Source organism: Poecilia reticulata, chromosome 16 (assembly GCF_904066995.2).
Source record: "Poecilia reticulata chromosome 16, P_reticulata-male-v2, whole genome shotgun sequence".
NCBI classification, from domain to species: domain Eukaryota; kingdom Metazoa; phylum Chordata; class Actinopteri; order Cyprinodontiformes; family Poeciliidae; genus Poecilia; species Poecilia reticulata.
The window spans coordinates 14,930,303-14,942,614 of NC_088845.1; the positions used below are offsets into that span (position 1 = coordinate 14,930,303).

Below are 12,312 nucleotides of genomic sequence, written 5' to 3' on the forward strand. Positions count from 1 at the left end.
CTTAAGACGAATTAAACAAAAAATGTCAGCAGTATGAATCTCAATAATCAAGTTTATAAGACAAATTAAAACAGACGTGACATAATAAAGATGGAGGAGTTTTTTGGTTACAAAGGGACAAAAAACCTACACACACAGGAGGCTGCATGAAATCATGTTTACTAGATTTAAAAGCCACAGGAACAGCAAAGATCAGGCATCTATGCATTCAGTTATTTAATATTTGTAAACAGATCACAGTGAACAACTTGGAAAGAGACTATCATCTGATTCACAAACGTGTGAATGTTATTCTTTCAGGGTTTTCACATATAACCTCCTCCTTAAATGAGCTTCAGTTAATGCCAGTATTTAACAATATGTCTCCTAAAAATGAATGTCTGAGGTTTAGTCAGGTTTGTGTCCGCGCTGCTGTCTGAGATGACACAGAAAGATGGTGAAAGTCAGAGCGATTCCTCCCACAAACGCAGTACGAGCCACAGGGGGCACAAAGGCAAAGTTCACAGCCTGACAAGAAGCAAACAGATTAAAAATCAAAACCCAGTGTTGAATAAATGAATAAAGTAAATGCATTAAGGAAAACAAAGTATCTGACCTGCATCGTTGACCAGTACACCACTCCTGCCTGCAGTGACAGACAGATATTTAAGAGCTACAGTGCATGATTGTCTCTTAGTCCAGTAAAGCTAAACATTAAATTTAAGACCTTGTAAGACATCCAGAATTTCTGTCGCCAGTCTTCAAGTAGGTCATCTCTGTTTTCTAAAAAGCTTAAACCTGAAAGACAGATCTGATAATTAAGATACTCATGTAGTGATTGTTTGTCCAGTTCTTCAAAATCAACAGCACAGCCATTTAACGATATTCAAATATTTCACAACAAAGGGAATTAAGATTTCAGTTTAGATATTAGTGTGTTTGTAAAATGAAAAATATAGTCATGAAGTAATTACAACATGTTTAAGTTAGAAATACATAAAAATATGTGCAATATATTTAGATTTATAGATTTGATGGCAATAAATTCTGAAAGATGTTGCAGTGCCTTCTACTATTTTTAAATAAAAATGCGTTACTGAGACTTGACAACCCATAAATGTCCCTCTTTCATCCATTCTACAAAGTATTTTTACATTGTCCTTTGATGGATAGATAAATGTAAGGTTTCAAACTAAACTGCCATGGCTCTTTTTATGGGCGAACTTTAGATGATTTACTGTTTTCTTTCTGCCATTTCTTGAATTACAAGGACCAACACTCGTTTCACCACATATGAATTACATGCTTTCTTATCTTCCCCACTTTGAGGAGTGGACATTTAAATAAGTGAAGCAGCAATTGTACAAGAAAAGCATTCTGTTATATTTAATTTACAGAAATTATTAGGTGTTCCAATATGTGTGGCACGGTCGTCGACTTAGCGAAAAATAAATTCACAATGTGGGATTTTCACAATGAATAATTTACTGAAATCAAAGGTTGGACCCTGTAAGTTATTCAGTGTGAAATTGTGCTGCAACATTAAAAGATTAACTAATTTTAAGGCTTTTTAACTGTATCTAAAAGGGCAGTGAAGGAGCTGTAGCTGATAAAATAGGCATATGACTTTTTCTTCTTGGTTTAGGGGTAAATGTTGTATATTATGTTGCTAAATGAGCTGTCTGGACTTTATGTTGTTCAGTAGAAAACAACCTGGCATCATCATCTGTATAGATTTAATAACTCCACGTTCACTGAACTCCAGAGGTGAAAATGTGTTGGAAAATTTATTGTGCTATTAAATTAGAAAAGTCTGATAAACAGTGACAGAGTTTGTTTAATGTGACTAATAAAGAAACAAAACACTCGTTGACCAGAGTTTGTTTTTGCATCTCAGCCAAGTCGTCCATGCCTACATTTGGCCTTTTTCTTTGCAGAGATATTCTAAATTTCCAATCAATAGTGAGTCAGCAGCGCCATTGTTCCACAAATACAAACATAGATCAACAAAATGTCAGAAAAACTAATGTGAATACTCAGTTATTTGTAATATACAGTATAACAAAAATGTTCTTGTGGTATTTTATCTAAAGTACACCGGGTTGGATAGTTCTGCTTACTTGAGTTACCTTTTTGAAAAAAATGTACTTTTAGGAATAATTTTACTTCGCTGTACTTTTTACTTTTACTTGAGTAATTTTATTATTAAGTATTTCTACTCTTACTACTTGAGTATAATGTCTGGATTCTTTATGAAGAACAAACATTGTTAACCAAAAACTCACCAGACAAAGACACACATCTGCAGTTTTTGATAAAGTTTTGTGTTGAAAGAAATTGATTTAGAATTATTGTATATTTTTTTGTTACTTATGTGAAATATTCTCATTTAGGTCCTTAAAACACCAACATTTCCGCTTAACTTAATATTTTGACCCGTCTGATGATGCAATTTTTAAAAACTAAATGATTGCTAATTTGATTTAATTATTCAGTGCTTGAGTAAACTTTTTACCTTTTGCTCTTGAGTGATTTCTTGGATGCCTACTTTTTATATCACTTGATTAAAAGTATGTTGAAGTAGTTCTATTTTTACTAGAGTACAGTTTTTGGGTACTCTGAGTCTGCCCACCTCTCAGACGCTTCAGATGAAGGTCAGAAATAGTTGGTTTTTAAAAGAAGCTCAATCTTTGAACAGCATTCTCACCGATATAAAAAGCGCTGATGGTAACCGGAGCAGCTACCAGCTGATCCAGCACCACTTTCCTCGTCACGGCCCGCAGCCCGCCGCCGGGCAGCATCCTCTCCAGCCCTCGCAGCCAGTGGTAGTTGAAGTTGGCGTGGAAACACAGGCCCACAGTCGCCACTCGAGCCGTCTGGTGCCAGTCGATCCTGGCGGACCGCTCGGACGCCGGGGCGGGATTTCTACCCAGGACTCTCTGCTGGATGAGGTCCGCTGAGGCAAACAGTGCCGTGTAACCCAGAACGTTGCTGATGTACGGGTGAGCCTGAAACAAGGCCCAGGCCCGGTTCATGGTGAAATGTCTGACCAGAAGGAACATGTTGGACTTCAGAACATTTAAAGGACAGTGGTCATTCATTGGTCATTTTAAACCAATGAATTTGGTTAAAAATTAATTGGTATCACTCTCATATTTACAATGAGAATGATATACGATTCTCATTGAAAATATTTAAAAATTGAAATGTGTGATATGTATTTACCTTTATGGTATGTGTGGCATAAATGCCAAAGTCTTATTTTAAAAAATAGGACAGGCAATTATGCTATTAGGCTAATGATAATTAACCTGCAGCGTAATCCATTCACTTCAGAAATTAATTTAAAAATCGGCCCAAATAATCCAATCCAGGTCCAAATATGATGAAAACAACAACACGTAGTTTTAGTCTAGTTTCGAGCGCAAATGTCTTAGTACACTTGAAATAATTAACTCAGTCACTCCTCTTAACATGGGAAAGCATTTTTCACTTTTCACCAGTACTTTTTGGTCAATATTAAGAAATAATTGACTTAACAAAAGTTCATATTTCTTGCTGATAAGTTAATTGAGCCAGTTAACAGAGAATATGAGCTGCATCACTGAGGATATTCAACCAATTAGAAATGCCGTCAGTTCACAAAGCTCCGCCCCAAAGGTTCAGCGTAATATAATATCACTTCCTGTTTTCAAAAAGAGGATTTCTACCAGAGCAATCTATCTTTACAATAACAGAAGTGGTGCAAAAAGAAGAGGATAGAGCAGCGTCTGAAAACAACCCGAGTTTTATGAAAAAATATGAATCATAACAATCAAACGTACCTCTTGAGTTTGGCTCCTCTTTAAACCCCCAAAGCCCCTGAAACAAACACCGTTCCCACTGGCTCTGCTCAACGTGGAGGAACCAAGAAAAGAGCAAAAGTAGCAGAAATGTTACTGCCGGGTCAAAGGTTAGCCGTGGTTGTCAGGAATGTGTGATAAAGCTTGTTATCATGTGGGAAAGCAGCACATGTGAACAGCTTCACACTGTCGCGCTTCTGAGTTCAGACATGACTTACCACAGATTTTATTTTCTAAAATGTTGTTGAAGTATAGGCTCAGTTATGGAGTAAACTCTGCAGCTTTCCGGTCAGAAGCACATGTGTTGTTTCTATAAATAGACGGGGCTCCGCAGCAGCAGTGGCTCCCTCTTCTGAGATGAAACACAAAGATTCACAGAAGAGTCAAGTTATTAAAGAAAGAAATAAAGATGTTATTTATTTTTTGCTATGAAGCAGGTGAAGTGAAGACACTTTGCAAAGCAGAAGGAACATAATATTTTAACCCCATCCTGTCTTTTCTGTCTTTATGTTTTGTGCAAAGTTGTCAGAAAATCAGTTACGTTGTACAAATTCATGGTTGTTGTTTGCGTAATGGTTTGTTGTGATATTTGTACATTATGTCAATTTGAAATCAGTGACTTGCTGACTTTCTCAGATTGTTGCGTTCTCAGAAAAAAAAAGTTCAAGTAACTTCCATTAGAAAAAAACATCACAGAATTAAATTAATTACATTTAATCAATACAGTACACAATGTTGAACAGGAAAGGGTAAAGCTCTTTTTCTTTTTAAATTTAATTTATAATAGATACAATAAAGAAAAGAGTTTGCATTTTGAAATTCCACACTCTTCCCAGATTTTTTAGATTTTTTTTCAATATTTAACTGCAAAACATCCACTCAGTTGTTTTCTTTTTTGTCCAGATCAATAATGAAACTATGATTTCTATAATATCTTAATTTCACAAAACTCCAGAAAACTAAACCCACTTCAAGAATCTTTGATCCAGTTTAAAAATAAAACTAAATGGACTTAGATACCAAAACAGCAGTGAAACAGGCATTTCTGATTTTTGGTTATTTGTTGGATCAGTGAGTTGGACAAAAATACAAGCTCTGATTGACAGATAATTAAAAGGTTAAAAATTCAATTTAAAACATCTGTTCTTTTTTTTTAATGCTTCTTTTAGACAAAATAATTAATACGGAAAGATTGAAATATTCAGTTTTGCTTGTACTTGTCGAGACTTGGAAAATAGTCAATTCCAGACGTTCAGACTAAGAAAGAAACTTGGAATTAGATTTTTATCCCGTTTCATGGATATTGACAGAATTACAGCTTGTGAGAAAATATCTCCCATCAAAAACAATAAGACCTGAAATTTGAAAGTAAAAATAAACAGAGATGGATTAAATGTTTTTTTCAATAAAAAAAAACAAAAAAAAAACTTCATTAAAAACCCAGGATGATTCACAATATCGTTTTTTTTTATGGAACCTCACATTGTTAATTTAAAAAATAAAACTGGAGAGAATTGACAGTAAATGAAGATAAAACGTTGTGTAACAGCGTTTCCTTTGTGATTAAACAGACTCCCACCTGCTGCCATAGATATGTAAAAACCTGCACTCGGAAGGCGCATTGAAGTGAAAAGGTCAATTAAAGCGAGTAGCAACCATCTGATCTCTTCCACCTGAGAATGTGATAACAAGGGGTCAGAGTTCAAACCAACCAATTAAAGCCTCGTTAGCAGCCATCACTGCGGTGTTTGCGCTTCTTGGTCTTAAACTGGCCGCTTTCTAATCGCAGCTCACAATGGAGACGACGTGGAGCCCACACGCTTCCTCCACAAGCAGCGGTTGACTTTTCACATAATTGCTGCTTTCGCCTCTCATCGGCTCCGTCAATTTGTGAAGGTGGAAACCAGGCGGAGCAAAGGGGGTGTGCGTGTCTGCAATCAGCGCTGATGACTGACTCTTGACTTAATCTGAAGCTACAATAACTGCTCTCTCTCTCTCTCTCTCTCTCTCTCTCTCTCTCTCTCTCTCTCTCTCTCTCTCTCTCTCTCTCTCTCTCTCTCACACACACACACACACACACACACACACACACACATCTCTGGAGAGCTGCACCTCGTCTTCCTTCAGTGCAGCTTGCACTTGCAGAGACTTTCTAACACATGCGGCAACATTCAGGCTGAACGGTAAGAGACATTTATTGCTATTATAATTATAAGACATAAGTTGGGACAGGAATCTGCAATCTTTACAATAAAAGTTTCATTTTTGCCTTCAGCCCAACAACATGAAAAGCAGTTTTATGTTGCTGATAAACAGCAACATATTTTTGATTAATATCTGATTAATTTGGAAGTAAAATAAGAAACAGTAACTTTTGCAATAAAATGATGGATATGGTTTCTTTTATGGCATAATGATGTTTGTGGACAATTTAAAAAAATCATAAGAATATTTCCAAACTAAAAATATAATATATGTATAAAACTGATTTTGTTCTGTTATTCAGTTGTGGGCATTAAATGTAAATTTTACATAAAAACATAAATAAAAGCAGCATATATCTATTTCTATCTAATGACCCTTTAAAGTGATTTATTATTGGAAAAACTGTCAAAATATTTGACATTATAAACCATTAATTTTTTTATGTTCTGCCTCTTCTAATCTCATTTCTCAAAACTGTGCTTAAATTGACATTATCTACTAATTAACATTAAATATTCTTATTTTAGCATTTGTTACATAGGAATTAAGATGGCAATGAACAAACCAGTAAATTATAAATATCAGTCCTCTCATCTATTTTTAATGTATAAAAAGGAAGTTGTATCACAGGAACAGAGAAAGGCAGGAATGTTTTTGAGTGAAATTAGATTGTTTTTGTTCTGGTAATTTTGTACATATAATTTTGACACCAGGAAATTTCTGTCATTTTTACACAAACTTTAATTGTGGACAGTGCAATTAAAAAATAAGACACAAGAGAGCAGAAATAGGAAAACATTAACCACATTATTTAAGGTACAAATAAAAATTCTTTGGCATTTTAAAGAATTCATGTTCATGAATATCTGAAGTACAACATGTTTTATTTAAATATGTATCTGTGTCGTACATGAGGAGCTTTTTGCTCCCTGAAAAGAGAAACGCTGCTTCTGAGAGTTATTTGGTTGTCAATGTTTGAATACTTTTTTATGATCAGAATGATGTTGGGAGAAAATGTTTGACGCTCTTCAAGCTTTTAGTTAAACTTCAGAAAACTCATGACTTTATTTTGCAGAGAAAACTGTTTTTGTTGATGTAGGTAAATAAAGCCACTTAGTACATTTTAATGAAAAGAACAAAATCCAAAACTATTTGCTTTCTGCAGCCATGCGGCCGTCCTTCTCTGCTAGTCTGGAGCCCGGTCTGGAGCGAGGTGTCCCGTGGGGCCGTGACCTCTTCACCTTTGTGACTTCAGCAGCAGGTCACATGATGCGGACTCTTCAAAAGCCCCGGAAGAGCCGTCCGTCCAAGCGGCAGGTCAACCACCGCCGCTTCCTGCACAACATGATCCAGAGGTACGTCAGTGCAATAAATAAACGAACAAATTCAGTTTCGATTTTAGCATCTTTTCAGCGAACAATTTCGTTAGATTTCCACTAAATAATGACACTAAAAGTACAGATCTGTTTTTATTAGGTTGGTAACTTTATGCTTTATTTTAGACGGTTGTCCACAAATATTAACATCCTGGAGATGTTAGGTGTCCATGCTCATTTAGCAAAAGTTTTGTTTTTCTTTGTTTTTAAAACCTCAAAATAGAAATTAAATGGCGGTTCTCTTTGGATTGTAAATGTCGCAGATTCCTGTGCCAAGCTAATATTACAAGAGGTTGCTGCAAAATTTTAACTCAAAGATACGTAAGCAATCAAAGCAGAGGTTCTGATCTGCTTTTACTTTATAAATACTTTATTTTGGATTTTACAATTACTAACCTACAAGACAAAATCAGCTCAGGATCCAGAACAATCTAAAGTAATTAGACAAAACCTAAAATAAAACACATTTACACTGATATAACAAAACAAAAAAAACAAACAGGGTGGAGGTGATGGAGGCTGATCTGCTTTTTAAAGAGGCAGTGTTATGTGTTTCCATAGCAACTGTTACCTTCATTTGCTAATAAAATGCTGTGTATGTCTAGTATGATTAAAGGAAATCTGACTTTGTAGTTTAACGCCTTGAAATTCGGCCTCTGTCTCTTTAAAAACTTCTGCTCTTTCTGAGATGTCGTCATAATAACAATGTTCCTCTATTAACAACATTTTTACCAGCGTTAAGTAGCTGCTACAATGAGCTCAGCTGATGTTTGCTAATTGCTGGTGGCTAGTCTGAAGGAGCTGAGTGGGCAAGTTGGAAGGGAAGGAATGCTCTGTGAGGCTCAAGCTTGGAAACTTCTAAACTGCAGCTCCAGAAGGAGGAGCTACGTCTTGAAGGCGGAGCTAGGTCCAACCAGGCGTTTTGCACAGCTGAATGGTTACCATGGAGATTCAAAGTTTTTCTCAAACATGCATGAAAGAATCAAAGCAACACTCCTTGATGAGGATATAATATTACAACAGGACGTAAAGCTAAAAAATATTTACTTAATATTGCCCCTTTAAGATCTGCACCGTAAAAAGAAAATGATTTTGTTCTCTGATGGTTATTTATCTCTCAACAGGAAATTTGCAGATATAGAAGCAGCGAACCATCGTCTGGCGTCAGCCCTTTATGTTAAGGACACACAGGAGCCTCTGGAGCCGCAGGGCTCCACGTCCCAGAGCGAGGCTCTGCAGGGTCCTGATCAGAGCGGAGGTCAAACAGATGCAAAGGGCATCTCAAAGTCGAGGAGCGACGCTTCTGTTGCCGGGGAACCAAAGGAGCTGGACGATAAACAAAGAAAATCCACCAACAACCAAAACAAGATGAGACAAACCAATGAAAAAAGAAGAAACAAAGCTGTTGAGTTCTCAGAGGTTTTTCTGGAGGCAGACCTCCTTCAGTCTGAATATCCCTGTCACCAAAACCATATGAATCCAATTGGCTACCGCAATGAAAACAACCAACACCCAAATGTTATTGTTCTCGCCCAAAACGAGGACGATTCTCCTCCTTTCTCCCCAGAGCTCTCTCCGCTGTCTCTCGACTCTTGTGATTTCTCAGCTCAGATGCTGACGGACCTCTCAACCAACACAGAACAAGAATCCATCCGGGACATAACCGAGCTCTTCACGGACCCAGTGGGTCACGTGGACGTAGAGTCCTACTTTGAAACCATCTGTCCGCGCCGGGTGGAAGACATGATTCTGTCTGATAACTTCACCGGGTTGGAGGAGAACATGGAGCCCGAACGCAGCTTTGGCTACAGCTGCGAAGAAGATCGAGGAGGGACCGCAGATTACGTCCAGCGTAACCCAGGAAACTCCCGTCAGCCGAGACAAAGTGAATACAAAGCGAGTGCCTCCATCTTCAGCGTCACTGAGCAGCAGGGGAGCTGCTGCATGCTGGGAAACGACCTGAACGTCGCACCGTTTGAAGGCGTGGCTCAATCTTTCCCCGTTCCGCCCCCTCAGCAGGAGCGTCGTCCCGTACCGACGCCTCCTCACGAGGACGACTGGCCGTTTCCTGACATCCTGAAGGACGGGCAACTCCCTTACTGCTGAAGCCACACGTTTACGGAGCTTCATTACGCTGAGGTTCATATTTAAACGTGAACATTTCTGCATGTTTTTAAACTTTTTACTGATTCTACAAAAAGCTTAAAAGAAAACGACCCAAACAGTTTTCAGGAAAAAGTTACGTTTTTTTAGTGTCTGGAAAATGAGCCGTTTCAAAAGCCTCTTGAGTCACCGTTACCTAGCAACTGCACACTGGAAAAAACTCCGGTAGTCCAACTTAATTTTTTTAAATTTGTTACAAGTAATCAAATTAAGTTTTTCCGAGTAAATATATGAAGTTGTATTATAATGAAAAGTAAGTACATTAAGGTTGACATACTTATGAATCAGAGGTTTCCCATTTTCACTTTGGGCCATATCAAAAATCTGAATGTTCCTAAAGGGCCGGTTGTGCCAGAATATATTGATAAAACCCATTAAATTGTTAAAATATCAATAAATTGGTGTTTGCTTCAGCATTCATTAAGTATTTCTTAAAATTAAATAATATTGAAAGTCTTTTCACACCGATCAGTGCATTCAGGATTTTTGTGATTGTGGTTTTTTTTAGCAATCAAAATCACTTATTTTGTGATGCCAGTTTAGAAAATTTGTAAGGAATTTTTTTACAAATTTTCATACATTATTTGCGCTAATATATGATGTTAAGCGTGACTTTCACGGACTATGATTTGATGTCAACTGGGACGGCAGTCACTTAAACCCAATGTTTTTGGCCAATTTTGAGGGAACTTTGCAGTAAAAATGTGAAAAGAATGTGGGGATGTGTTGATTTTGTGTTCATTTTACAGGTTTGTGAAAAACTTGAGGGAGTAATTGATGTAATTAGGAGTTTAAAGGGCCACATGTAATATATTAACAAATTTTCTTTAAGTTGAGTTCCATTTTTTTTTTTTTTCAGTGCAGCTGAGCTCACTGAAAAGCTCAGCTGGTTTTATCACTGCATGCTCAGAAGCACCTGTTTGGATTTAAAGTGACAAGACGCCCTAAAGCAGCTCTGTCTGAAAGGAACCAGAGTAAAATCTCATTATCTAAAAATAACTCTGTGCAAAAATATGTTGACATGTTTTGTAGCCGTAGCCTGTTAAGGAAGCATAAATGGTCACCTTTAAGTTGCTTTATAACTAAATAATATTTTGTAGACCATAAGACCTGGATTACATGGATAAGTTGAGATGTTTTTATTCATTTTTTTCTTAATCAGCAGGACAAGAAGAGCTTTGCAGAAGTATTCACAGTATTCATTTTGTCATAGTAGAACTACAAATGTGTTTTTATGAGGCATTATGTGATGCATTGTGTGCAACATAAACAATTTTCTTTGGAAAAAATGGCTCCAGCTCAGGTAGTTTAGATGGAAAGAAAATGTGAACATGCCTCACATTTTCAGTGTTCTCAATTAGCTTTGGTCCTGAACTTTGACTAGACCATGCAAACACGTGAATATGCTTTGATCTAAATTTTTCAAGTGTGGCTCTGAGCTGCTTATAAGTGCACGCCACACTTTTCAGAATTTTTTGCTCTTTTTTTTTTTTTTTTTTTTTATTTCACTAAGAAATGCCATGAATGGTTTTGTACCAGTTCTAGGCTTATTATTCATGCATTTGCAGCAGAACTTTAGTTTTCTGTGAGTATATTGAGGTTAAGTTAAACAAACGTTTCATTGTTTTGAAGGATGTATAATTTAATAGTTTACTCGGTGTCTTATGTTACATTGTTCTGTCTCTGCATGCTTTGGACCTTTAGTTCTTGACAACAAAAAGTAAATTGAATGGAAAAAAATGCAGGAGATTTGTTTCTACTTTTCCACAAACTCTAAATGTATTATTTATTCTAGGTCGGACATTTCTTAAAGGTGTGGCTGTAAAACTAAGCAGAAACGACTCTTAATTAGTTGATATTTGTATTGTTTGCATTAATAAACAAAATGTCAGCACATTACTAATAAAATCAGGCTCACATCACTGTCTTAATGTCAAATGTAATAGAAATATCAACAAAAAGATGCAGATTTAAAACTTATTTTAGATTTACAGTAAAAGTTTTAGAAAAAAACTGAAAAGTAATAAATTATAATTTTTTTAAATTATGACCATTAAGAGAAAAGTGAAATCCAAACCAATTAGACCCAATGTGATTCCCCCCCCCCCAATAAACCTAATAATATATGGTTGCGTCTACCTTGGCAGCAACAACTGAACTAACAACCTCCTTTCAAGGGGATGCCACAATAACTCCAGACTTTGACTAGGCCACTTCAAAGCAGCTTATTTTAGCTGTTCAGAGAGGAATTACTGGTGAGCATCAGATAACTTTCCTGCTGTATGCGCTTCAGCTTAAGATAAAAAAACTGACGCCAAAACATTTTCCAGAGACAAATTAATGTTTCCATTAATTACAGGAAGTTGTCCTGCAGAGCATGGCGCCTCACCACCATGTTTGATTGTCAGCAGGACATTTTCCTAAACAGATAATTCACCAGATGGATGATAAACGTGTGCTTTATTAGGTAAGCAGACTCTTTCACATTGTTAAATCATGAAAACTAATGCTTGGTGATGTAAAACAAACCTGCAGGGCTTTAGATATTGTTCTGGGTACTTTAGTGAATTCCTGGATAAAAAATCTTTAATGTGCTTTTGGAGTAATTTTGGTTGGTCAGCCACTTCTGGGAAGGTTTTCTCTTGTGGGTAATGTTTATAACTCTGGTCCTAAAGCCTTAAAATCATTTTTGGAACAAATTCCAGACTGATTACATTTGCTTCTTACCCGTTTCTATATTTCTTTAT

The 12,312-nt window shown here is 36.6% G+C and overlaps 2 protein-coding genes across 3 annotated transcripts; one reads left to right on the top strand and one right to left on the bottom strand.

Annotated features, from left to right (window-relative positions):
- Positions 1-143: 143 nt before the first annotated feature.
- LOC103478098 (mpv17-like protein) lies at positions 144-5,656 on the bottom strand. Of its 2 annotated transcripts, none has more exons than XM_081597483.1 (6): positions 5,534-5,656; positions 3,804-4,173; positions 2,687-3,024; positions 707-777; positions 596-625; positions 144-507 (listed from the first exon to the last, which is right to left on the bottom strand). In XM_081597483.1, the coding sequence occupies exons 3-6, from the start codon at positions 3,012-3,014 to the stop codon at positions 388-390; spliced, it is 549 nt and encodes a 182-aa protein (XP_081453609.1). In that variant the 5' UTR covers positions 3,015-3,024; positions 3,804-4,173; positions 5,534-5,656; the 3' UTR covers positions 144-387. The 2 variants fall into 2 exon arrangements, with proteins under 2 accessions (XP_081453609.1, XP_081453608.1); XM_081597482.1 differs by lacking the exon at positions 5,534-5,656 and adding an exon at positions 5,401-5,494.
- Positions 5,657-5,886: 230 nt separating this feature from the next.
- On the top strand, positions 5,887-12,190 carry c16h19orf85 (chromosome 16 C19orf85 homolog). Its single transcript, XM_008431608.2, has 4 exons — positions 5,887-6,004; positions 7,192-7,381; positions 8,527-9,541; positions 11,925-12,190. The coding sequence occupies exons 2-3, from the start codon at positions 7,194-7,196 to the stop codon at positions 9,506-9,508; spliced, it is 1,170 nt and encodes a 389-aa protein (XP_008429830.2). The 5' UTR covers positions 5,887-6,004; positions 7,192-7,193; the 3' UTR covers positions 9,509-9,541; positions 11,925-12,190.
- Positions 12,191-12,312: the final 122 nt, after the last annotated feature.

Bases quoted from the DNA above. Each gene is read 5' to 3' on its own strand.
- c16h19orf85 (XM_008431608.2), top strand. From the start codon at position 7,194: ATGCGGCCGTCCTTCTCTGCTAGTCTGGAGCCCGGTCTGGAGCGAGGT. The intron at 7,382-8,526 runs GTACGTCAGTGC...ATCTCTCAACAG, and splicing joins CTGCACAACATGATCCAGAG to GAAATTTGCAGATATAGAAG.
- LOC103478098 (XM_081597483.1), bottom strand. From the start codon at position 3,014: ATGAACCGGGCCTGGGCCTTGTTTCAGGCTCACCCGTACATCAGCAAC. The intron at 626-706 runs GTCTTAAATTTA...CTGTCACTGCAG, and splicing joins AATTCTGGATGTCTTACAAG to GCAGGAGTGGTGTACTGGTC. The intron at 508-595 runs GTCAGATACTTT...GCTTCTTGTCAG, and splicing joins TGTACTGGTCAACGATGCAG to GCTGTGAACTTTGCCTTTGT.